Source organism: Empidonax traillii, unplaced genomic scaffold, assembly GCF_003031625.1.
Source record: "Empidonax traillii isolate 1590-97213 ecotype Southwest subspecies unplaced genomic scaffold, ASM303162v1 scaffold35:size4298261, whole genome shotgun sequence".
NCBI classification, from domain to species: domain Eukaryota; kingdom Metazoa; phylum Chordata; class Aves; order Passeriformes; family Tyrannidae; genus Empidonax; species Empidonax traillii.
Window position 1 is genome coordinate 2,593,042 of NW_020955228.1, and position 27,593 is coordinate 2,620,634.

The 27,593-nt window shown below is 35.4% G+C and overlaps 1 protein-coding gene across 2 annotated transcripts in view; it reads right to left on the bottom strand.

The window, feature by feature from the left end:
- Window positions 1-6,233: 6,233 nt before the first annotated feature.
- The window catches only part of SNX13 (sorting nexin 13), a 65,158-nt gene continuing 43,798 nt past the window's right edge, over window positions 6,234-27,593 (bottom strand). Inside the window, exons 16-26 of one of the 2 annotated variants that reach the window (XM_027877921.1) lie at window positions 27,496-27,533; window positions 23,176-23,245; window positions 20,415-20,554; window positions 18,296-18,403; window positions 17,474-17,584; window positions 16,084-16,245; window positions 14,774-14,845; window positions 12,772-12,917; window positions 10,930-10,998; window positions 10,302-10,414; window positions 6,234-9,804 (exon numbers count right to left, since the gene is read on the bottom strand). In XM_027877921.1, coding sequence (XP_027733722.1) covers window positions 9,557-9,804; window positions 10,302-10,414; window positions 10,930-10,998; window positions 12,772-12,917; window positions 14,774-14,845; window positions 16,084-16,245; window positions 17,474-17,584; window positions 18,296-18,403; window positions 20,415-20,554; window positions 23,176-23,245; window positions 27,496-27,533 — 1,277 coding nt within the window. In that variant the 3' untranslated portion in view covers window positions 6,234-9,556. Of the gene's footprint in view, window positions 9,805-10,301; window positions 10,415-10,929; window positions 10,999-12,771; window positions 12,918-14,773; window positions 14,846-16,083; window positions 16,246-17,473; window positions 17,585-18,295; window positions 18,404-20,414; window positions 20,588-23,175; window positions 23,246-27,495; window positions 27,534-27,593 lie in introns of both variants that reach the window. The other variant, XM_027877920.1, reaches the window with a different exon arrangement.

Genomic DNA, 27,593 nt, shown 5'->3' on the forward strand with positions numbered 1-27,593 from the left:
TGTGAACACAGTGCAACTTGCAGAGCAGATCCTTCCCTCTTCCCAAAAGCGCCAGAATTATCAGAACAAATACTTTTGGTGGAACTTCCATCTGTGCAAGGATATGCCCATCCTGCATTGTGCCTGCCTGCAAACTGTCGGGCCTGTCGGGCTCACAAACAGACCCACTCGCTCCTGCCCCCCTCAAACCAAACTGCAGAACATAATTCACCCACATACAACCCCAAACATGCTGCAATCCACAAAGACTGAGTGCTTTGGGAGAACATACTTCAAGCTACACCTTCCACTAATTAAACTTACAGTCTTTTGTGTGATACCATTAAGTTTTGAAACTCTTGTCAAAGACAGCAGCATTGAATTAACATTTTTTTCTCAATATCTTCCACAGCTGAACAGATGATGGCAAGCGTGTACCGTAAGACCACTTTATGAAAATGTCAGGGGTCTTAGGAATAGTTCACATTCTCTGGCCTTCGGTTTCATGATCTTTATCATAGTAAAATGTTTTTGCTTATTTCTTGCCCACCTGCTGTGTGTCAGTTTTCCCCCACTGCAGCTCCCTTACTACATGTACAGATCGTACACAATCACTTTCTTTATACCCAGCAGATCTCAGGCACTATTGGCCTATCACACACTGATAAAAAACACAGCACATAAAACACTTCGTGAAGAGAGAGGAATGTGGACTGGGAATGTGATTCAGGGCTAGAATAAATGAGAACAGAGGTCTGGAACTTGCTGCCATGAAGTTTTGGATGAAAATTCATAAATATTTCTAAAGTATTTATTTTCATCTCATACGACCAATTATTCTTATGAAATGTCTGCAGCAAATCAAGCCAGGAGACAAGCTCCTTGAATTTTGAAGCCATAAAGCATAAACAAAACACTCTGCAGGGAGCGGTAAGGATAGACAAGAAGAAGGGGTGTAGGTCCAAGAACTCCACTGCCTGACCTCTTTTTAACCTACACAGTTCAAGGGAGTATCAGCTCCTCTACTCCAGTTCTTCCTAACTACGTTCAGTAAAATCACTGCCTGTTCACGAGTACCTTGTCACATGCATCATTCAACTGTCTACACGTGCACTATGCAATCTCCTTCAAAATATATTTGCTTTTAGAAACATACTATCCCCTGCTTGTGTTTACAACAAAACAATTTGAGGAATGAAAAAATGGTTAAACTTTTGATTATATTGAAGTAGAGCACATTTCAAAAAGTCCTTTATCTGGTTTAAATCTATTAGGAAATATTTTGCTTTTTTTTTAAGTTAGTTTAAAAAACCCACATACTTTCAAAGATATTCCTACACTGATAAAACAATTGCTGCTGCAAAACCTACTGAGCAAAAACAATAAAAGAACTGTCTGGTTTACTTCAAACATAACTTTAAAAAATAAAGAGTAGAATTTTTTTAACATGATGTGGAAAGCAAATACAGAAAATCTCAGGTAGTTATCCTTGCAATATTTTCTTCTTAGGACTTGTGAATTGAAATTACCAAAAGACGCAGCAGGCTATTAGAACAGATTTTAACCTACATGTGGAATTATTAATACAAAAGAGAAGATTAATTTAAATGAAATTATTCCAGGCCCATAAAGCACAGGCACAGAAATAGAAGTCCAATATGTGGTTCCTTTCTCATTTAACTTCAAAGAACGGTCACCATATAGAAGGCAAAAGGCTACATGGTCAAAACAGGCTCAGACAGCAATTCATGAATCATACAACAGGATACCCTGAGTTCAAAAAGACCCACAAGGATCGAGTCCAGCTCCTGGCTCTGCACAGCACACCACCGAGAGTCACAACATGTGCCTGAGAGTGTTGTCCAAACACTCCCTGAACTCTGGCAGGCTTGGTGCTGTGACCACTGCCCTGGGTAGCCTGTTCCAGTGCTCAACCAGCATGTGCATTACTACTTTGTAATCAGGTTCTGTCAGCCAAGGTTTTGCTCTGCATTTATACTGAAAAAGTACTGTTTAAGAACTCAGGTATTTCCATGCTCTGAACATCTGTAATGCCCACAAAACACAATTCTTTGCCCACATCTTCTCTACAGACACAGCCCCTCTACCTCTAAGCTAGTCCCACTGCTGTTTAAGCAATGCATGGCATCACTGAGCCTAAAGGTGTTTACACTGTCTGTATTTTAAGAGAAACTTAATGAAAAACATGAAAACACTCCATGTCCCTGAAGAATACATGCAAATGTATGCCAGTCCTCTCTTTTTTTTTTTTCTTCACCATTTTGATGTGAGGTATTATAACAAGTATAAAGGTACTGATTAGATTAAAAAAATTATCAACCAAAAAGAATTCTTCAGAATAAGCATCAAGACTATAATATATTTTTAAATTAAAAAATCAGTAGCATAATTTTGTTTCTCACACACAATTTTAAAACTGCAAAGTTCCACAAAAATGGACAGAAGGAGCCTTGTATGTAATACTAATGCTAATGTACTTTGCAACACACACATACACTTGTGCAAGTACTTACAACCTAATGTTATCAAAAGTGGTTACGGATGTGTATTTTAGACTTCCTTGGTTTAGGTTTCCTTAGAAGAAGGAAAATAACATTTGCTGATTGATTAAAAAAATTAATCAAAGTAAAAGTGGACATTACCTAGTGGTGGTACTTGGTCTTTTTTGTCTTAACCAAAAGAGAAATATTTTCTAGCCGAGCTGACTGGTCAATGTAGATTTAACTAATTTTGGTGTGATCAACAAAAGCAGTTTGCATACACTAGGTAGTTTATTTGCAGAGTGCTTCTCTCGATCTGACATAAAACCTACAAATAGGTAATGGGAAAGGAAATGAGTACTGTTTGTGAAATAGTATTTTTCTGATGTGAAATGCTTAATGCAAAATGTTTAAGTCTCAGAACCACATATGCACACAATATTAGAGACGCACAAAAATTTTAATAGACCTGCAAAATTCAACTGTTTACAGTCTAATTTGTATAAGCAGTGTGAAAGCTAAAAGTATTGGGATGGAAGGGAGGTTGGGGGGGGTGTTATTTAAGTTTTTAAAATAAATCAGAAGTTGAGAAATATTTCTGACCCACCTCAGTTTTTCTTCTGTAGTGCTTTATTTCAGTAGTGAGAATATTGTACTGCACATGCTGTTTATAAATTCTGTATACAAATTTTTACTGTTTGTTTTCTAAGAAATGGCTCAGTGGACCCATTGTGAGAGCACTTCTCTTTCAGTTTACTAAACCTGACCTGGCATCAAATAAATAATCAGTACAAAAGTCTTTATTAAAGTAACTTTTAAAATTAAAAGGTAGCTTCTTATGGATTGTTTTTAATTCTAGTCCACAATACTAAAAGAAAAAGGTTACAATGGCCACAGAAGGTCACCATTTTATATGCATTGAAAACAAATATTTCACCTGATTTTCATCAACACAGATAGCTGAAGCTGTGACTGTCATTTAGATATGAATGAGCAATCCAGGTTTCTCAATTATGGACTTAAGAGATGATCTCGTATATAAAATAAAACTCAATCGAATTTTCATACGCCATTTAGAGTTAAGAGCATCACAAGTGCCTTCTCTCTTTGTGTCCGTTCTGGTGATGTCTGTATGCAGAATGCAGTAGGGTTTTTTTTCCCACCTCAGTCACAAGAAATTCAACAAATGTTTTCCTCTCTAGTACCCACCTGCACTCTAGTTCATACAGGCTACTGATAACCTAACTTTTTAAGTATTTAACTTAAGAAAACATATGATTGCTCTAGTAATTATGTATTCTTACTTCAGTAAGTTACCACTTTATTTGGAAAGAATGCCACTTATTATCCTCTACAGCATCATCCATGAATTTAACTCCAGTCCCCAGTACTATCAAGATTCCACCTACACAAACAGCTATCTACCGAGTGTTACTACACTTCTCAGGCTCAAGATGACACATCCTGTAGAGACCACAATATTCTTGGTACTAGCAATAGTACCGACAACAGGAAAAAAAGGATGGATTCTACAGCAAGTGAAATAGCACAAATGTTTACATGTAGAATCACTTGGTATCACTCAAGTACTTCAGCAAGTGACATACTTGGTGACAACCCATATCTCGGTTCTAAAGAACCCTGGTCAGTAACACTTACACTTCTATAAGCTCCACTTCTCAGCAGAACAGTGAGGCTTTAACACATTCATAGGCATTTAGCCAAACTGCTCACCACGAGCCTCAGCACCACTTAGAACATATGTGTAATTAAAAGAAAACTAACGTTATTCTGTGTGATACACAGGAGAACCTTGAACCCATGTTTCCTTTACATGGCACTGCACAAAGTCAGCAAAACTGATGAATTTCCAGATGCATGACATCCCGGTTTCAATTTTGCACTGACACAATTCTTCAAGACAGCAAAATATCAAATGAAGCTCCCATTCTTTTCTCCCCCAGATACCTGTGTTTTTACGAGACATAAGCAGGCCTTGTTTGTTTGCAGAAATGATGTTTGGGATTACTGGGAAGCTGGTGTTATATATAGATAATATACAACTGAGCAGGTAAGACACGAAACCAATTTTTTAAAACAGTCTATAAAGGAATATTTTGTATGAGGTTCTTGAAAACAAAACCATTGTCTTTGATAATCAAATTCTAACTTCACCATCACACTGAAAAATAAGGAAACCTGTAGCTTGCTAAGAGGAGATGACTTATGCAAAGGAAGTTTTGTATTTACCTTAATATTGGTTGGCCATTTTAAGAAAAAGAACAAAAAAAAAAGTGAAAGTTCTGCCTATTCTGTTCATGGAGTAACCAGGTAACTTGCAGAACCATCTTCTACATGTTCTAACAGTGTTCTCAACTCAAAGGATTTTATGAGAATCTCTTACTAAAACTCCAGCAAGTTGGCAACAGAAAAATTTCATCAGTATCACTCAACTGAATTCAGAATTAACATGTTTCTAGAGCTCAAGCTGAGAAAACTCAGCATAAAAACTCAAACCACTCCTTGAGACTCGCTTTAAAAGCGTTATGGTCAGAAAGAGCAAGTCCATTTTTGAAATATACATTCCTTACCTCCAATTAGTAGGTCTTGCCAACAAATTCAATATAATCTCATTCTCTACTTAAGCCCAAACTCAGATTTAATTTGCCTACTTTTCCAATTCTAAAACGCCAAACGAGAATTACAGTTAGCCCTTGCTCAGCCAGATATGAAACTATTTAACTGACCCATGCAGATTATCCCAACCCCAACATGCCATAGTAATTCCGAGAGACATGGCAAATATCTCAAATAACTGGGAAACAGTTATTTGAGATATCTGAATACAAAAGTAGTCAAACATATTTCAGGGAGGGATACACTATAGCGGCATAGATGTTTCCAGTGTTTAACGAAAATAAAGCTCAGTTGCTTTTGAAATAAATAAGTAAATAATTGTTTTCATGATATAATTTCCTTTCTCCCAAGAGATAAATTATGAAATTTGTAGTTAAGACAATGCAGAGTGATGCTGACTACTCAACTTCCTCAAACTTTAGCAATTCTCACACATGCACTAGACATCAAAACCAAAATTAAACAATGTGATAGACTGAAGAGCTAAAAAAGCCACAGGCAAATATAAATCTCAGTTAGCAAATGCCAAATATTTAAAGACATTTTTAAAAATAAGCTTATTATGGAGTGTATTTTTTGCCATGAAATTACCCTAGGACAACAGCTTTGACAAATAAGAACTTCAATCTACTAGTGAAATTCCTGAGATGTGTCTATATCCTGTAGCAAGAGCGTGAAAACGAGAGAAAGTGGTAAGCACTTCACTCAAGGGTCAAAGAACTAACATCTCTGTAGCTCAGGATATCTTTTTGATGAATGTGAAACAGCTGGAATAAATATATCAAGGGTAACAATTGTGATCCCATGGTAGATCCAGCTGCTGCAAAAATAAACCCGGGGGAAAAAAAGATAGAGTAAAAAACCCACTACATCACACAATCCCACTGTTTCTGTGTAAGTCCTCTGCAAACACTGGTCAAAAATGAATGTAGAGATTAATTTATTAAAAGTAAAACCAGTTTACAAAATGTTAAAAAAAAAAGAAATAAATCAAGGAATCACATCTTTATTTAAATAGCAATAGTTTTATCCTCAGTGATTTTTCTCCAGACTTGCAAAATATTTGTACCTGTTAGTGAGAAAGTTATTTTAAAAATAAACAAAGACTCATAACAATCCTGTTAATACTTTATTAGTGTAATTTTTTAGCTTTCTATTGGACAGAACATAAATGCAAACTCCAAAAAAAATTCAGAGTCCTCTGCCATTCAGTAGAAGTGACCATGGCAGCCTGTTTCATGTTCATTCTTTGTTACAGAAACGAGAGGAGGGGAAGGGAGGGGAAAAGCATCAATAAAACAATTAGGCACACAGCTGACACTTACTGTACAATGATATGCACAAGTAATTTATAACAGCTCTACTCATGAGATGTGTTCTTCAGATTCTTCCCTTGTAATATATGAGCTTTGCTCAGGTGACCAAAGATCATTGAGAACAAAGGAATTAACAAAAGAGTAACAAATAAGACTTTTAAAACAAGTCCTTAAATAAACTAACGCAACAATAGAATGCAAAAATTGTTCAGCTGAGAAGACATTTTTAACCTAGACTTCAGAACATTAAAAATTTGTTTATTTTACAGCTATTCAAATACACATGCATGAAATGAAAATATTGCACAAAATTAAAATTTAGATTGTGGAATTCATATAGTTTTATTTTGGTACACATTGGGGTAGAATTTAAAATTTACTGTTTAGTTCTAGCAAACACCAGCAGCACAAGCTTGAGGATGAACCAAAGGAGAAATTCAATTGCTCATTTTCTCTTAAAAATAATTAAGGCTAAAAAACAAGTGCATTTGTTGACAATGGCACAATTTTCAGCGGCCAGTCACAGCACCCAAAGGCCAGAAGACACATCCAGACACTTAAGTGCTGTATATTAACATTCAGTTTTGGAAACTTTCTAGGATAATAGGCTGCATGGGTTGACAGGGTAGGTTTTTTTAAATCATCGACAGGAAAACCATTTAAATAAAGATAAATACAAACTCATTTTAACAGAAAGTATTCATTTCTTGCCAGTATTCATGGTTCTTGCCAGCCAACAGGCACCACTGAATTAGGAAGCCATATTCTGTAATTAAATACAGAAGACTAAACTTCAATACATATATACATATGCACACATGCGTGTATAAATGTGTGTATAGGTATATGTATGTAATAAATTCATTAGGTAAAACAAATAATAAGCACGGTGTATTATGTTCAGTTCACACTCCTAAAGATATTATTTTTGTACAGAAATGTACCAGATGATTTAAAAAAAAAAATCCCAAATTTGTATGTTATCACTATCCTCTTGAAAGTTTTCATGGTACCTACAGATAGATAAAAGGTTCCATAGATTTGACAAAACAGTATTTGAACTTCCCACTTTCATACTGAATAACAAATCAGTGACTTAAAATACATAAATTAGATTTGGTAGGATTAATGAGCTATTTACTGTATCACCAAGAACGACTGCTGAACGATCTGTCATCAGTCAGATATCAGTTATGCTTGAGCACCCTGACATCAGAGGAAGATATAGGCATGTAAACAATAGGAGCTGGCTATGTTGATTACTTCACACAGAACTCAAGGATTTTGTTAAATTCAAAAGCATTTAACCGTCACACTTTTACAGAATCTGCAGAGAGGAAGGGAGAGGGGTTCTTACATATTTACGAAGTTGTCTTCCTAAGGATTACAAAAGAAAGGGATTTAATTTACAGCATTTAGTTCTGCAATAAAGAAAAAAACAAGTGCACTTGAGCCCATGCATACTGTATGAGAATGTTAACAGTACAATATGATCATCATTAAGTAGTATGATAAAAGGCTACATTTTATTAATAGAGTCCATGAGAAAAAATGATCTATATAGAGGCTTCAGTCAATTTAACTAGGTCCTTCGAGAGCCTTCTATCTTCTCTTAGAATGCTTTCATAAAAGGTCTATGTTCCTCTCTCGCATAAAAGGACCATTTGTTCCCATTAAGACACAAATTACTACAAGGATCCTTGGGATCCCTGATCCATATCTGTATCTTACCCTGTGTTCAGCATTCAGGAATAAAAGGGACTCTATAAGATTACTTTCTATTCACTCAAGATAGTGATGCTCAAACAGCTGGGGACTACAAAAAAGAAAACACAAACTGAGATATGCTGTGGCCAAACAAGATTTGTTGTTACTGTACTTTTAATGGGACAGAACTTCTTCACTGAAACTAAACAGATGGATGTGGGGCCTTGATGTCAAATTTGTATTAAAATTTTACACTATGCAAAAAATAAAAAAATTATTTAAAAAAATATTGTAGTTTTATCTCCTTTTTATTTTCATATATACACTGATATGCGTTCAGAAGTTTCCAAGTGTTTGCATATGACAAATGAAATCTTTTACCTGTGAGGAACCAACTAATTCTAACATTTTTCCATATGAGGCTTACACACTAAAAGGCAAGGAATCTTCCAATTAAGTAGGGCAGTCTTTTACATCCCAAAAATGTTCCAGATTTTAATGGGGAGTTGTGTGTAAACTGTGTCTTAGTGCAATTTCCTCAGCTTCTAACACAACATCCATCCTCTTTGAAACATAAACCCCCTTCCTTCTACAACTATCACCTTGACATATGTTCATATAGACCAATTGAACATAAATATGATGCTCCTTCTCCACTGAAGTTACATGCAAAATGTATGCCAGGTGCTGTAAGAGCAGCATATGGCTCTTAAAGCTACAGAATACTCAGAATAAAGGGTTTGTTTCTACTGCACCTCTGCCTTTACTAAAACCCCCACTAGACATAATGTTAGTTTAATTTTCAAAACATAAAAGGTGACATAAATGTGGCATAAAAGTCACATTACCTCAACCTTTTTTTAATAAATGTACTTCTATGATGGGGCTATAGCTATTTCTCCCTTCTCCTATGAACCTACTATTCCAGAGACTGCTTTTCCTGTTAGCTCAGCCTTTACAGGAATGTTAAAATAGCCCTACAGAGCCTCAACAGTCTTAATGTAGAACATTTCCACCTGACTCACACATTGCACTATCTCCCAGTGCCAAAACACCCTTTTCTTCAATTGTATCACCATAGTTGTGCTTTACTTGAGCAGTCTGGCACTTATCATTGCTGGCAAAACATTGACTCAGGAACGGAAGGGATCAGCATTCTTGTCTATTGGGCCAGTTCTCTTCTCAATGTTGCATGAAGACGCACCAAATCGTTTAAGACACACAAACCCTTCTGGTAGTGGTTGAATTACAAGTGAAGATGAGAAGATCCACAGGTCTTACAGATGCATTAATAATCTAATATGTGACACTAGAAGACTGGTGCAGAAATGACAGCATGTGAGTTTGAAGCCCCAGAGAATATGCCCAAGTAATTAGTCCTGGACAAACATACACCAGCTTAATAGGTTTGAAGTGTCACCTTTTCTGTAAGGAAGGCGCTTGAGTAGAGTGTAGTCTCTGCTTATATCTCTGCATCTGCTTTGACCGTGAATGCAGTTTGTTGAAGAGCTCAGGGAACTTATTTTGTGGAAATAAGGTTTCTAGGAATCTCTCCAGAAAGACGTACACCATTCTCTTATTCAGTTGACTATGCTGGAACATTTCAAAGACCCGAAGAATGCCTTTCCGTGTAGTCTCAGCGCCTATGATGTGCTTCAGTTCATCTACAAAAATAGTAGTTAGCCAGAAGTTTAAACTAAATTCTCCATATTAACAAACTTAAACTGAATGTTAAGTCTTTAAAACTTTGTAACCTGAAGTCTGAAATCACAGTGCCTCTATTTTACACATCATGGTTAAACTAAAAGTTCTCTTACAGCAGAAAGGATTTCTGAAAATTACTTCACTTTTACCCTATATACATGAAAACCACATTAGTTTACAAGAAATCATACTGTACTGGAATATATTTCACACACTTAAACTTAAATCCTCTAGTGGAGCTGAATACTAGGTTGCCTTTAAGAGAATTACAGTTGCAAATTCACAGTACACGTGAAAACGTCCAATGCTTTAATAATTAGAAATCTTTTGATTTAAATACAGTTCATATGTTTGCTATTTCTTCTTGATACTTAAAACAATCAAGAAGAATATTGACATTAATTTCAGTAACAACATATGGTAAGGATTATTAGGCTTCAATCCCAGACTCACTTACCTGGCATTATTTCCAGTAATTTGGTCTTCCCTGCCACTCTTGTTCTCATTCTAATAGCTTTGTCCCTCCGTGGAACAGTCTCAGCTAAAATGCCGTTGGGCCAAAAAGCATCTCTGTAACAAAAGCAAATCTGTCAAAATACATTAACATTTTATCAAGTGAAAGGCTCTTTCAAATCCCTCAAAGCAATCTCATAAAATAAATACAAGAAAAAGTGAAGAAGAAATAAAAAGCAAGTAGTACAACACACTCAACCTATTAGTAGCTACCGTATACTTTTGTATTATCTTAGAACTAGGGTTCTTTTAGTACTATTTGTTTGCCTTTAAAAGCCAGGCATGTACATGCCTTCATCAATGTAAACAAGACACTATATCCAGTAGGGATGAATGATGGAATTCCTAAGTATACCCATATTCTAACTCTTCTAAACTGGTTAACAAATTTTTAAGGTAGAGGAGAAAACTTAAAAACACTCTTCTTCATGTGACAATTACTTTCTCTCATTTAACACAGGCAAAAAGCAGTGTATGATTTGTATGATCCAATTGGTCTTCTCTGGAGTGATAATAGTTTAGACATCAATTGGCAAGCACTTCACATTTAATATCTGCGACAAAAAACATACCTGAAGCGTTTCACTGCATCTGCTACTTGCTCAGGAGATGTCATCCAATCAACATGATCAACTATTTTTCTAAAATCAAAGGAACAAAGACCCTCATTTAATTTTTAGAACAGAGAACATACATATGAAGCACTTTAAAGAGCACTCTAGGACAGACAAACTATAATTTCAACTTTTCCCAATTCCATAAGTTATTGAATTATGGTTCTAAGATACGTAAGGCAAACAGTGATTCTCAAGATAAAAATCTAAGCTCACTGATCACTCTCTAAAGGTGAAGCTTTTCTCTTTTTCAGTAAGCGTATGATGATGAAGCTGGCTGGAAAAAATGATGTTGCATCTCCCATCAGCATTAGATAACTGGTTTGCTTGTAGAGCACTCCTCTTCATGGAGCACTCCAAGTTCTGCTTCTGTAAGCAAAGGACCTATTCAAAATCTCAAAATACAATACTTATCTACGCAGTTACCTCATAACCCTTAACAGGACATATAGACTGATCGTTCATCAGACCTTCATTCATCAGCACATACACAAACAGTTCTATATCCAAATCTAGGATGCTTATAGAAATGATATAAGCATCAGTATACCACCATAATCCTGGGATTGTTTCCCTAACCACAATTTGAATTTAGTTTTCTAAGACATAAAAAACCCACAATTTTGCTGCAGAATGCCATTAAATCCCAAGAACTTGCCAAGACAAGGTATGACTGCTGAAGCAGATGGAGCCATGAGTATCTAGAATGACTCCAAATGCAGAATCAAAACAGTACTGCAGCCATCTCCCCAATAAAGAAGCAGCATGCTCTGCACAAACTCTGCTACTTAATCTAGAATCTGCAAACAGCAAAAAATATTCAGTCTCATTCAACAGGGCAGGATTTTCTTGGAAGCAGAGGTTTCAAGGTAGTTGTCATCTGTCCAAGAGGGATTTTTTGAGAAAGACCAAGTTCCATTGTATTACGTGGTTACATCCCTACTGGTACCACAAGTACGTACGTTTAACAGTGATGATGAAAATGTCACAAATATACTTGTGAAGGGTAAGAAGTAATGACAAAGCTAGGAATGTCGTGATAAAAAGTAATAGGAAACTCCTTCTCACCAGCTAGAAATTCAGTTTTTGATTCATGGCACTATATCCAAAGTGACAATGCAGTGCTAAATCAGCATCTAGAATTTTTTTTTCCTGTATTTTTGTTTACATTTCAGAAACAAATTATTAGAAGGGCAATCCTGGAAACTGCATATCTCTAAGCTGAAGGCAAGAAACATTACTTATTTAGCATTATTAACTGGATTTGCATTTGCATGAATGAGGGTACATGTGGATTACAGAGCAAATGGAGGGGGCAGAACAGACCCCATAACAGCCCTTTTCCTTGCCCCCTTGCATCTTTTAAAGTGTGAGAGCAGAAACTTGACATAGCAACTCAGTATAATTTGATAGAGCCAGTGTATAATTTGTAGTATGAAAGAGATGTAAGCAGAAATAGTGCCAAAAGTAATAAATAATATATCAACAAAAAGTGCAGTGTAAAACACGGGGCAAAAAGCACCAGTATTAAGTGATGGTCACAGAAATTTGAATTCTTGTTGGTACGCGAAAGCTCTTTTGTAAGTTCTCCAGCATTTAAGAGTTACTAGAATTTGTCTTTCAGCACTGTTTTGTGTTTATCTCCATTATGCACCACATTTGTACTTGGTTTATTGATCCTCTTCAAAGGGGAATGCATGAAGATTTAAATCACAATAATTTAGTAATACCAAGAAGAATTTATAGACACAGACTACATAGCTTCACTCACACAACTGTTCAATATAAGAAAAGCAGTACCTATTAATTGTGTCACCATATGTTGCTCTAATAAGTTGCTGAAGCAGATTTTTTATATTTCTTCTTAACCACTGATTTCTTTCCTTTAAATCAAAGACTTCATCCATAAGAAGGAGCATTACTCTCAGTGGAATATTGTCATCCACCTGAACACCAAGAAAAAAAAAAGCCAATAAACTTTTATTTCAGTTCAAGAAAGCTACAATTTTAGTAGCTACATGACAAGTCAAATGCCTCAGTATAAGCACAACAATGACAGAAACACTTTGCTCTGTATTTTACTGTAATATGAAATCTTCCCTAAATCATATGTAACCCCATTAATAGCAAAGAAAGATTGAAAATTAAAGATAAATTTAGATACATTGAATTTTTAAAATAAGAAGAAATAGTTATTTCAAAAGTCAACAGTTATCAAAAAAGTTGAGTAAAATTAATACATGTCCTAGACAGAGAGCTGGTGCCTAATCTCTTCCTTTGGTTGCCATGCTTCCAACTGCCTAACACAAAAACTCTGGAAAGAGCTTTTCTTTTCTGTGGCATCATTTTCTTATGGATGCTAAAAACAATGAAATTTCATTACAATGAACTGCTTTTTATTTAGGTATTGTTCTAACCTGCATAGCTATCAAGTGCTTTGACGCTTGGAGATTAAGAAAAGTATCATAATTTTATTATTTAATAGATGACATTACACAGACTAGTTTACAAAAAACATGTTAGTATTATTATTTTGGTGGACTACACACGGAGCACAGACAGTGGGTTCATAACCCAGCTGGAGATTGTACAGATCCATAGCTCACTTTTACAGTACTGCTTCTCCATGTAAAATTCCATTCCAATTGCCATATTTTTGTCTAACTTAGTGACTGGAAGTTGTGAGCAACGCATCTTAGAAGAGAAGTTGACAGCTGAAAGGTTTTAAAATATCTGAAATCTGCCTTTAAGTAACACTTGAGATGTTAACTTAAAAACTGTCAAGAACTGGAGCTTCTAATCAGAAGATCAATTAAATACTTACAGAGAAGCTGCCCATATACTTGAATTATAGTTTTTTGTTTTGCTTGAGTAAAACAAAAGTTCCAGGAGTATCAAAGATGGCTAATTCCAGTTGTAAGTACAAACTTGTGGGTACAGTATTATTTAGTGAAAAATAATGCAGAAAAAGAAAATCCAGAAGAGCTCAAGACTGTGTTAGCTGAGGAAAAATATATCTACCAAGCCTTCATAGCAGTTATGTAAGGAAGACAAACTGAAACGCTGTGATGTGACCAAAGAACCCGAAACATGAAGGGCAGAGCAGGTGCAGATTTATGACCACAGCAAATTGCATATAATCACTGATATTCATATGGCTTTTCTGTCCTACTTAGAAATAAAAGGTTTTTCTCCCAATTGTTTGCACATATATGATCAATGTTTCAATCAAAACAATAACAAAATACAATAGCTTATGATAACACCAGGAGCTTAAACTTCATTTTCAAGTTGCTAATATTACTACTTTACTCATTTTAAGTGTCCATATACTAAAAGTTTATTATTTAGAAACACATTCTGAAGGTTGCTTCCACAATAACATACCAAAAACTTCTTTCGATCCACTAAACAAATGCTCTTTAAAAGATCCCATCAGAAATCAGATTCATAAAACGCCAGCTGAAATTATGCTAACATTCTGGTACCACACTATCTTTGAACAAACAGAAATTGGAGGGAGGAGGGAAAAAAAAACCCCAAACCAACTCCCCAGCCACAAAACACAGAAGCAGTAGTATGTACACTCTCACAGTTATTCCATGTTGTGCAAACCATTCCAGCACTAACAAAGATGTTAGTTTTACAAGTATGCAAGTTTCCTTTCATAAATTTAAGAACTGTTTGCAAGGGCTTGGTATAATGTCAGAAAACAATAAACAGTGCAGTTAAAAACAGAATAAGTAACTCATTCATTTGGTTTCAGAGGCACCAACTTCGAAAGGAAAAATGTCAGACTCACGTTGTCATCAATTGGCGCTGCGACACGGCAATGGTCAGGATCTGAATAGGTTTTCTGGATCAGAGGTGGAACCTATAATAAAAAAGGTTATGTTTATGAAGGAAAAAACCACTTTAGAGTATGAATAAATCAGATAAATTTTCATAAGCAATTTGGTTATGAAAATAAAACATTTTGGTCAAAAGTCCAATAGATACAGCAGTCCTTTCACCTTCCAAAACCAAAAATCAAGTCTGTAGATATTCTCCTATAGCTATCAAAGTTATCAACCTCTTTAAGACAATACACATAATTTCTCAAGTGTCCAATGCTTCAACTGAAACCCACCTAAAAACTCATATGAGACTGATACTGCTTCTGGTATTTCCTATGCATCTTAAGTCCCGTCTAGCCACAGACTTTCCCGTGAGTATAACTGCAGATAGACTGTTGGTCACACAATAGGGAAGTTACCAGCAATGAGAAAGTTCGGAGATAGTAATTTTATCCCATGAGAATTGGAAAAAAACAAAAACAAAACAAAAAAAGCCCCATCAACCTCCCCCAGCTACTGATTTATTATTCCCTTTCATTGTTTAATGGTTAACTCACTCATCTCAGTTGCTGTTATACACCTGCCACATATAACTGCTTTGGTAAGACAAAATGGAACAATCCCTGACCACAGACCTCACAGCTACACACAGAAACAGGAAGACAAGAGAAACAAAGGGAGGATGAACATATTATGAAGATTACTACTTTCACAGGACTTCTAGATGGCATGCCATGCTAGCATTCCCCACCTCTAAGCTATTATATTTTAGAAATGTAAGAGATGAGGAAAGATGGCTGGAAAAACAGAAAGAAAATTTAATTTAAATCAGAATTCAGCAAGAAGTAAGCAGAAAAGAGGCTATCTCCCTATTCTAAGTTTCAAAATACATAGTGGTTTGGTTTGTTTTGTTTTTTGGGTTTTTTTCCTCATGAAAGCAGCAGGTGCAGGCAAGTAGCTTTATGAGAATGGTTCATTAAAAAAATAAGAAAATCAGTGAATCTCATGTTCTTCTCAAGTGGCTGCATTGAATTAAGTGAAGGATCACTGTAACAGTCTGTAGATGCTATCTTAAAACAATTTACTTAATAGCAAAGACAATCTCCATATCCATAGTATAATCACTGCTGAACCTTATTAAAAAGGTGCAGGTAAAAAACAGATTGGTTTTCCATTTAATGACTTGACTCTATAGTATATAACATTGGCTTAAGTGAGTCAATAGTGAATCTTCTATTAATTTACTTGTATGTATTAACTACCAATATTTTCTTACCTTGAAAAATGATTGCTTTATGTCTTGTCCCAATCTCTCTGACATTTTACCCATGTTGTCTGACATTTTAGTCATTCCCTCTGCCAGGCTGTCAGGGATAGACTTGACTGCGTTTGATACGTTTCTCATAGAGTTACGCAGTGGGTTTACAAATGTGTCCATCTGAAGGGGAAGATGTTTAACCAGAATTGCATAATCTATGAGGACACCAGTATATTAATACACTATGAGAAGTATCACATCGTGCCAGAGAACAATAACATAAAAGAAAACTCAAATTATTTAACTTCATTACAGAATGCAGAATAAAGTTCTAGCTTCACTTCCATTTATAGTTCTCATTCCTTACAGCCCTAGTGTAGCTATTTACATCTTTCAACAGATGTTTTCCTGAGTCATTTCCACTTCCCATCCCTTGGCTTTTCTTAGCTTGAATTTATTTTCCTTTTCTTCTCCATTCAATACCATTTCTCCCTTCCAAGCTTTCTGCTTCCAGACATTTCACTTCTGCTTTCAACTCTTCATCTTTGAAACATGCCTCTTTTAAACAGCACTGCGCTAATATGCTTTAGTATCATGGCAAGTATAATTAAAAACATAAAGTTCCATAGAAACTGTTGCAATTTTTCTTTCAGTATATACTCTAAATTCAGTCCAAAAGAGGCACAAATATTATTGCGATGCCCTTAAAAAAAGTTAAGCTTATAAACAATCTCATAAGCTGGAAATCACATGTTACTCAGCCATTACATAAACCTTGATAAATATTTAACCGTTTCACTGTTAAATATCTAAGGAATACAGGTAGAACAAAATTGGCAAAGCACATAAACTGGTCAATTGAACAAAGAATCACTTGTCTGAAGAGAGTTCCGGTGGCTTAACAGAGAGAATGCACAGCCCCGAGCTCTGAATTTGACCGATGACTCTGGATGGTTATAACACCTAAGTACATAACAGGTGCTTTTGAAGGGGAGCACATATCTTTAGGGTTGAAGAGTGGAAAACATGGTAACAGCAGCAAATACAGAGTAAAGAACTGAAAGAAGAAACCAGAAGGAATGAGACTACAAAAAAAAAATAAACCACAGATGTCTGACAGAAAGCAACTTGCAACGAACACGCTTTTAGAGCCATCTTGGTGTTAAGTCCAATTTGAAAATTTTATTTCTTTGTCATACAAAAAAAATTTACTCATTATAAAAATGTTAATTTTTGGTTCCACAGGTGCTTGGACATTTTGCCATTCAAAAGTATTAAAGCAACTTACTTGCAAGCAGCTTTCAAAATGCTATATAGCTGTTTAACATCAGTTCAACTTGTCAGTTTAATATCACCATTGCAAGAAGGAATGCTCTAAAGCTTCCTTGACAATGCAAAACATTCTTACCTTCCGAGCAAAATCTCCCTTCCCTTTGCTGTAGGCTTTATTCTCCAGGAAGTCATACACATAATGGGCTAAGGCTGGAGAAGCTTTCATCATTTCAGGATTTAACAAGAGCTGAGTAAAATAAGTTTTAAAAGTTATTTTAATAAATAATGAACAAGACACAAACAAAGACACCGCATTTTGCAATGCATTTTTTCATTCATTCCTCAATTTTATTCCAATGTTACACTATTCTCAGGATTGAAGCAATGGGCTTCTCGGTAATTCCCTGTGTTCATTATAGCATCTCAAAGAAAAATACACACCTTTATGAACAAACTGTCATTTAACAATATTTTACTCATCTTCATTATTTATTGTTAATGTGTCCATTGAGTTGGTCAACATACTTTAATGCAAAATGACCAGGAAGTCCCTATGAAGTAAGATAACTGAATTCCTTTGCTTGAGCTGACACAGGCTTTATGTAAATGAAGGAGCTGTGTGGTTTGCTACACCACCAAAGTGGGTGCCACAGAAATCCTTATGCCAGAGTAATCCTTATGCAACAGCACAAGAGGAAGTGACCACAAACACGTGTGTTAATGAAGAAAGTCAGTGGTGTAAAGCTCAAAACCAACACAACTGGAACCTCACTAGTTCAGAAAAGTTGTGACAGAACTGGCTGAGAATAAACCAAAACAGCAAAGAAAAGGCAAACTTATTAGACAATATCAAGTTCTTATGATATATTATTAAGGATTGTATACCACCTACAACATAGCTTTTTTTTTTTTTTAATAATTCCAACTAAGCACAGAGCCGAAAAAAGTAACAGCTTACCTGCAAATAAGCATTTAAATCTTTTTTCCTCTTTTCTAAAAATTCTCTGTCCATATTGTTAAATGTTTTTTTGCCAGGAAGTTTCAGTATATTTGCAAGGTTTTCAAACTAGAAAAAAGAGAAGATTTTTTTGTTCTGTTTTCAAGGGTTTCAAATCGCCATATAAGGCCATTACATTCACCTATTCAACCATATAACACCTGAAAAAAAAATTTCTGCATCATGCCTGACACTCAGAATCCTTGGAGAAGCCAAAGCGAAAGGTACATGGTCAACAAATGCATGAAAAGTCCCAGGAGATTTTCAAGGGCATAACTTAATTTCTGAACTCACATGTGATACTCACTTTTGACGTACAGACTAATACAGTGTGCAAAAAGCTTAGGCTCGAGATTTATCATTACTATTTGGGCTGAAGTTAGAGTTACAAGACTACATCAAGCGAACTTGTAAATCTCTCTAAAATCTCTTCCCCTTCCTATCCTGATTAAGCTTTCATCCCTGGAGACATAGCAGCACCCAGCTTACATATAGGTTATAGTAATGTAAGTTTGTAATGTAATGGCCAGTCTTCGCGAACGAAGAACCAGGGAAGGTCTTTACACCTTCCAGCCTGCGCATTGGATTTTTTAGGTGAGACACAGTGTGCGCGGAACTGAGCCCACCCTTTAATCCTGAGGTTCATCTGCCGGGGCCAAGCACACTTGGACGGTGGCAGCGAGGTCCTCAGGACGTAGATGGATTCCATTCTAAGTAGGTCATGTGGGAAAATAACTGAACAGAATATGGTCTAGTTTTTAATTGGTGACATATCTAAGCAGAAGCAAGGTAAGCAATTAACAGCCTCTATTTTAAATACACGTATCTACTTCAAATGACTGCCTAAAATCACTGGTGTGAATCTATTCAGTACTTTAGGAAAAAAACTCATATGGATACTATACACAGCTAACTTCAATTCCATTTTGGATCAACTATCTGTTTTCCCTGAAAAAAATAAACAATTCCCCCCCTTCCTATTAAATCAATGATTCTAACCCTTACCCTTAACATGTCAATAAAAATGTCTCAGACAAGCACGACAGTAAGGATGTCTATTTATTGTCAAGACAAAGCAAAACTCTTGGAAGTTTTGCTACACAGAATCACAGGAATTTGTTTACTTTTTGAAATCTTAGTGTTCTAGGATAATGTTTCTATTCTCTGGAAATTCAAAGAAATCAGATTTAGGAACAACAAATGTTGAGCCTTCATATTTTGAACATTTTTGGTTTTGCCATTTCTTTCTAGTCATTTGCAGTTTTAAATGTTTAAATAGTTTTAAATGACTGCCCCATATCAGCAGAACATTAACTCCCTGTAAGATCCAGGATTCTTCAAAACAGTTAATTCATTTAAAAGAAAAATCAGTTTGAATGAGTGCAAAGGTTGGTATTTCAAATTTATTGACAGCACTCTAAGACCATCACAGATTCAAAGGAAAGCTGGACTTTGCTTATAATTAATCCAAACATTCAATGTGTTTGCTTTTTCAATAAAGCCTTCCCTATTTTTATTACTGCTGTGACTTTTAAATGCTAACCTACCTGCAGAGAATTTGTTGTCTATGCCTCTTTAGTCAAATCTGACTTCTCCAAAGGCTTGGTTTAAAAGTACTTCAGCCTTCTTTTAAAAGCACTATATTTTCATAATTTTTTCATATCAGCAGGTTCTACTTTGTACCACTTGGTAAATTACAACTCTATATTCTTCCTTTTTTCATTTTAGGAGGGTTAAAAGCCTAAGAATACAAGTATAGCAGTAAAAGGCAGATTGTTTAGCAGCTATCCCTTTTGGGACCCCACCAATTCTTAACTTAAAACCTAAATACCTATTTCCCAAACTCAGTTTTGATTTCCTACTTTTTTTTTAGTTTTTTTTTTTTATTTCTTAGTCTTTAATACATAACTCTTTGAGACCAATACAACTTCCATACAAACATTTTAATGTAAAATTAAGCAGGAAGGTGGTGGGAGGAAACTTTCTAAGTTCCATTTCCTTTTGATAGAGCAATCATATAGTCACTGGTTATTAAACTGTAGAAACATACACCTATAAAGATTATTATGAGACTGATTACCTGCTCAGTGATCCTCATGTGAAAGTCATGGAAGTCACTGTAGCGTCGATACGTCTTCCACATCTCTTCACTGTTTGCATTTCGCCGATGGACTGTGATGGCATACAGGGCATATGTCTTGCCATGATCATTACACACTCCTGCCACAGCATATGGGTCAGAGTCAGCATAGACTAGTAGTTTTAAAAACAAAAATAAAAAAGGAACAAACAGAAAGAAGGAAGACGAAAGGACACAAACGTGAAGTGAAGAAATGTCTGGAATGACAGACTTGAAAGACAAAAATGGACATGCAAGAAGAAGAGTAAGCTATCCTTTTATCCAAAATACTGTATAAGTGACACTCTCAAAAAACTTATTATGTAAACTTAAACAGAGATTAAGCAGCTTTAAAGTTAGATAAATTTCAATGACATGCAAACCAAACAAACAGAAAAAAATTTCAACTTTAAAATAATGAATAGATCTTTTAAAAAATATTTGAGCCTAAAGAACTCAAGATGGGGATGAAAGCCAACTGTGGAAACCAGAACAAATTCCAGTCTGCAAAGCATTCTAATCATATTGCAAAAGTCTGCCCATCAAAAAAATCTATAAGACAATTATAGCAAGCTGCAAGCCTTCAGTGTTGTTATTAGCATCAGCAGTTTGTTATTAACTCTAAGATAAAAAACACTCACCACACTATTTTATTCAACAGAAACTACACATAGAGACATGTATCTGTATATATATATATATATATATATATTATACATTCTCTGTGCCTACACATTTTATGGAAAAGTCAATTTATATATGAAAAGAATACAGACAGCTGTCTGAAATAGACGCAAGCATCTTTTTGATCTTCATTAAATATTTAAGTCCTCTTGGACGTTCCTCTATTACAGAATTTTCCCACTATAATTTGATTCAAAACTTTTCATTTAGTCTAGAGAATAACCTAGAACCAATATTGTTTACAATGCATGTTTTAAATTGGAAACATGTTGTATCTCTAAGTATTGAACCAACATCCAGTACTCACAATATTCCTGTGGCTAGGTGAAAATACTTTTTAATCAAGGCCTGTGAATTTTTCAAGGCAGCCATGCTCCAAAAAACATACTTTTCCTGACAAATCATCAGTTTCATCCTCTGTGGTGCTTCCAGTCTTGACCCCTCTGAAGAATAATGCTCATGTCTAAGCAGCCAGGGTGCACCTACAGGATACTGATAGCTGCTGATAATGCCAAAATTATACACCAGAAAGGTGCACAGTGGGCACAGAGCATCATCATCTCTTTGACATCTACCCTCTAGAATAAGAATATCGAGTGCTGAACCCCAAGAGGAAGGAGCAGGCAGTCAGGATGGTGCCAAGAGTGCCCAGAGAATGGAGCCAGGAAACCCCAGCCCCACAGATGCTGCCCAAGCCCTCTCATCTACATTCACATTGACCACTTTGCCGTGCAGCCACCAGACCCCATCTCAGGGGCACTGCCAAGCTGCACCTTTAGGAGAACTGCTTCAGGACAGGAATGGCAGAAAAGGAAAGAAGTTGTCCTGCTGCCCCTTATGTCATAGTCTCTTAATAAGTATTTATTTTGCAACACAAGACAATGTGAGTCCTGAAACACACGGAGGTAAATCTTGCTTGTACACACCCCACAAGCACAGTAAAGGATAGTGACTGGTAGAGGAAGAGCCTGCTCACAGATGCAAGATGCACCTACTACCAAAGCAGGGACTTGTATTTCTTGTTCAAGCATGAGGTGAAGAGGAAGATTACACTCAATTTAATACTATCTTACAATACAAATCTGTACACGTTCCCTGTTTCAATGGGAGCATTATGAATTCACAGAGTCAAGCTCATAGTTATCAATACATGCTGCCATCAAGACTATAAATTTTACCATTTGTGTGGTTCTAAGTTTACCTCGTTTTCTTATGTCAAAACATAAAAACTTCTAAGTATAACTATACATGAGTATCACATACCATTTTAACAAAAAAAGTGATTCTTAACAAAATGTGATTCTTAACTTTCACATTATTTTTCCCTTTCTCTGAGGACTACAATGACACAATGACACTTAGACTGCACAGTGCTCTCACACTGGATTGGAATAACAGTTTAATTAATATGTTGAGTAGCTGAATTCTTGCTCACGGATCATGTGTCCACTATATAAATGCACATATTTAAAAGCCTACTGCATAGTAAAATCTACAAAAAAAAATATCTGAAGCTCAGTTTAATTCACAATTACCCAATCACATTTAACTAGAATATTTGCAAATATTATCTGAGATTTTTTAAAAGGTAACTAAAAATGCCACCACGATAAAGACTGAAGTAATTTCCTTAATTTATGTCAATAAGAAACACAAAAATTAGGGTAAAAATATTATAGTAAGAGAAGTAAACAGTCAAGAATTGTAATTGCATGACTAGAAAGAGATGGCTTCAAGAATTTCTTTAGGTAATTGCTAAAATAAATGCTACTCAACATTAAGTTTAATGAATGATTCTCCGGAGATAGAAGTAGTAATAAATAATATTACTACTATAAACAAGAAAAAATTAAATCACTTTTTAAGTACAAATATATAGTCTATCACCTACAGCACAAATACTGCAAAGATTCCCCTTACAAGGACTTAATGGAAAATATGAATTCAAATGTTTTATGAGGTCAAAAAAAATGAGAGGACGAGGATTTCAAGGGCCTGTGGAAAACAAGTAAGCAGACATCGTAACAGATTCACTTACCGGTATCTGAGATGTATGCATGGAGCTGAACTGTCTCATCAGAAGGGACATTTGAGAGGTCATCTAAGGACTGCAAGGTGGGGGAGAAAGGGAAGAAGGAAAAAACAGGCAAAAAAAATAAGATCAGAGATATGTTTCATTTGAGATGTGTTTTGATTAGTCTACTTAATTTTCAAACTTTCAGTTCACTACTCTAATAGAATAGATTAATGCACTGTAACAATGCAAATAAGTGTTCGTACTACCTGGTTACCAAAGCCTTTATTTTTTACAGAGTGTGAGGCCCTTCATTTTCCTTATCATTTGCACACATAGTTTTGTGATCACTCATATTTGATCAAACATATTTGCCACTTTAGTTTGATATCTCAACTCTAACGGAAGTATGGCTACAAATAGCCTTTTACTGAGCATTAAGGAAAAAAAACAAAAAAAATGTCACAAACAACTGGGGAGATACAGATGTTGTACAACAGACCTTTCGGTTTTATTTTTATACCATTCTGTTTTCTTTCAAATGACTTAAAACACTGCACAAAAGTTACAGTGCAGTAGAACTTGAATAGATTCTCTGCTGTATGTAAGAAATCCAGCAAACATTCTTCTCAGGAATGTTTTCTGTTGTAAAAAATGAACAAGTACATTCTCAGCTGGCTAATGCCCCGTTTCCATATTCAGTAATTGCTGGGACCAAAAAATGCCCAATGGGTCTTTTAGAGAAGCTTTGCTATTATATAAAATTATTATATCTGGCTACTAAGGTTTAACATAAAGCTCTTCAAGTTTGTTGAATGGGCCACTACACATGTGATCCTAATCTTAAATTACCAATTGGAACTGCTTAAGCAGAATTCACAGACATTGGGATCCCAGCTACTTTATATATTTTACCCCCAAATTCTAAAATTCTCCAAAGAAGGAAATTCAGAAAGAATATAGCTATCTTTATCATTTAACCAAGCAAGTTTAACAGTGACTTGCTCCAAAAAGTTACCTACAACAGGAATTATAGAGTAGAAGTGCCTATCTCAAACTAAAACCTCAACTTATATTAATCCAGTTTCCAAAACTCCTGTTTCTTTAAACATAAAACAATCTATGTAATTACAATTAAAATATAAGTTCAACTTGCAAACGAAGTATTTAAAGGTTCTGTTCTTGCCCCTTCTTCATCTGAATCTTTATCAACTCCACAATATCCCAACGCAACACTCCACTCCTTCCTCCTCTAGGTCTCTACAGGGAATGGCTCTTCTCTGCCTCAGCCACCTCAGTCAGCCTCTGGCCTAAGCCCTCACTATGGAAGGTGAGGTATGCAACATTTCTGTTATAAACTCTAGATACTGAATAAAAGGCAGCACTGAAAGAGTCTGAACACAGGAACTATGCTTTAATATGTATTGCAGTAAGGAGTCTCTGGAGTATCATTCACCTTGTAGGCTTGCAATTCTGAAGTCACAGACTGAGAAAAGGCAGAAGAAAGAAAAGCTTATTTGGGAAATCTGTTTTGCCACTGCATGCTACAGTGCTAAAAGTCTGTTGAATGGCAGAAAAGATGAATTCATGCAAAACTATTCTGATAGCAGACATCATCTTTACCTCAAGAATTCCCAAATCTCTAAGTTACTGGATGCTGGAGAGTATTCTGGTAAAGTATTACCATAAGTGGGCTGTTCCTTTAATCTTTGCTCTTGCTTTTGGCCATTGTTGGACACAGGACTAGACCTTCTCCAACCTAGGCCATTCTCAAGCGAGTCATCCTTGGACAGCTATGACACTGTGAGGTGTGCTGCACTATACTGCAGTGTCCAAATTTAGGAGCAGAGTATCACCTGAGACTGGCAAACAGCAGGCATTTGTGGAAGCTTGGGTAAGTATTTGATATTCTGAAAGCTCTAGAATTTGATAAGCATTAAGAAGGCAAGTCAACTCCTCAAATATTTTCTTTGCTACAAAATACCAACATTAAGGTAGCGTTGTGTTCTTTTAAAAGTGTTATATTCTTGTTTTCCTGCTTCTCCTCATTGTCACTCAAGTTCAGTTTTGTTTGTGATAACTGAACAGGGTTCAAGCTGACATATGGTAATGAGTGCCAGAAGTTCAACCCAGCCATTTCTGCCTTTCAAGGTCTTGGATAGGTAACACCTGTGTAACTCCTTCTGTTTACTCAGTGCAAAAACAATATGTAAAGCTCCATTATGGATTCATTTAGATGCAACAGTCTATAAATATTTACAATGGTTATATACCCTCAAAATGTGCCCTAATGGTTTAATACAGTAGACTAATAAGCCAAATTAAAAGGCAGAAATTAAGATATTTTTGTAAAATAACTTTTCCTCAAAGTAGTTTTGAGCCTCTCTTCTAAATTCTTCCCATGAAAGTATAAACTGCAGGTGACGTATTTTATAATAGAAACTTTAGGAAACACTTGACTGTTGTGTTAAGGCCCTGTACAGCAACAATTAATACAAGCAAATGAAAAGGTTGAAACCCGAACAGATAACACAACACATCGACATTTAATATGATCTAATATCTTTGCCATTAGCTATATTCACAGGAACACAAGTTAATTAAAACCCAAAAATATCACATCACAACTCAATCTTATTTAATACATTGTCATTAGCTACAAGTACAGAAATTCCCTGACCTTTGAAGTAACCTCTCCAAGGTCTATTTTTCTTCATGTAACAGACTAACACAAGGGAGCTAAACTATGTGTACAGAAATTTACTCTTGACATGGAATTCAGCCAGGAAAAACTAATCTACCACTATTCAAACACCTGTGAAAGCACTGAACACCCTGAACAGTATAGACTACAGAAAAGCAAAAGTAGTTCTGCATAAATAGAAATTTATTATGCATTGCTGCTGGAATGTTCTTCACTATTTATAAAAATAATAAACGTAGTATTCTACAAATACCCCATTCACAACAGAAACAAAAATCAAGACTTGGAAGTGTCCCATGCAAATATCTACTTGTATTGCAAGAGTGCTCGATAAAGGGTTTAAGAGTTTTTTAGCTGGGAAAGTCACATGAAACCAAGCAGCAGATAACCAGTAGCTAGATAAGCCACTAAAATTACAAATCTCCATCTATAAAATATAACTCTAATAAATCAGAACATTATTAGAAAAAGTACTTAAGAGATATTTGAAAGATCTTTTTAAGAGATCAATTAAAAGATGTTCTTGTGAAATGTTACCAGAATTGTATGTAAATTTATAAAAAATATGGCTAAATTAATTTCTTCTTCTGCATCTATCAGGAGTTTGCATGAATTGTATCAGCTAATACTGTATTAGCTAATCAATTCCCGCCTTTTTTTTTGCATTTCAAAACATAAACAAGAGGAAAAGAGTAGGAAAAAAAATCCCAGTTTAAATTAAAACAAAGAAACAAACCAAAACAAAGATCCCAAAGAACACAAAAAACCCAAACCCGACAAAGAAACAAACTCCCCACAGAAACACATTTACATTAATGTTAAGTTTCCTTAACATTCCTTTTTAAAATACACTCTTATTCTGCATGTAAGCATGATCTAATCAATGCAGTGAAACTCCAAAGGAGCTACAGCATTTTCCAAGAATGAACTATAAGGGCCTATGAATCACATAAGCCAGGAAATTGCATGCAGATTGTAAATCTTTAAAAAAATAAAAGGTTTCAAAACATACTCTCGTATGCTCAATTGAACCCTGCATACCTTGTGGCTCAGCTACACAGTTTGAAGAAACAACTGAGAGGAAGGGTAGGATATACAACTAATTTTTTATGATTTTGCTTTTAAAACAACTGTATGAGACTTTTGGGTTTGGTACATTCAAAGAAAAAGTTCTGACCAACTGACACATATAGTCAAGAATCCCTTAAAAAAATACCAAAAGTTGAACTTGAAATTGGTCAGATTAGAAGACAAAAATACATTTTCAGAATAAACTACTGATACTTTCACGTGTCCAAAACAACTCCTAATGCAAAAAAAACCCAAAAAACACCAAAAGAAAAAAAAACAAAACAAAAAAACCCCACATCATCCTACAAAAATCTAATTAAATGGCTCATTTAACAGTCTGAGTTTAATTCTTTGAGATTTCTGTTTCATAGGATTTGTTTTTACCTAACTCCAAAGTTATCTCTATTTAAGAAAACCAAACAGGGATAAGAAAGTATGCTTTGCATAGATTAACTTTTTCAGAAATTAAACTGCAGTGAAGTAAAACCTGTAATGTACATAAATTATTTTATAACATTTTCTGTGCTGTTGAGGAGAAAAAAAAAAGTTCAAAAAATCCAATCACTTACCAGATTAATGCTGCTAGTAGGAGACCCATTAAAAGATTCTGGGAGCAATGAGGAAGAGGAAAGGGAAAAAAAAGGTTAGAAGTTTTTTCCCTGTTGTA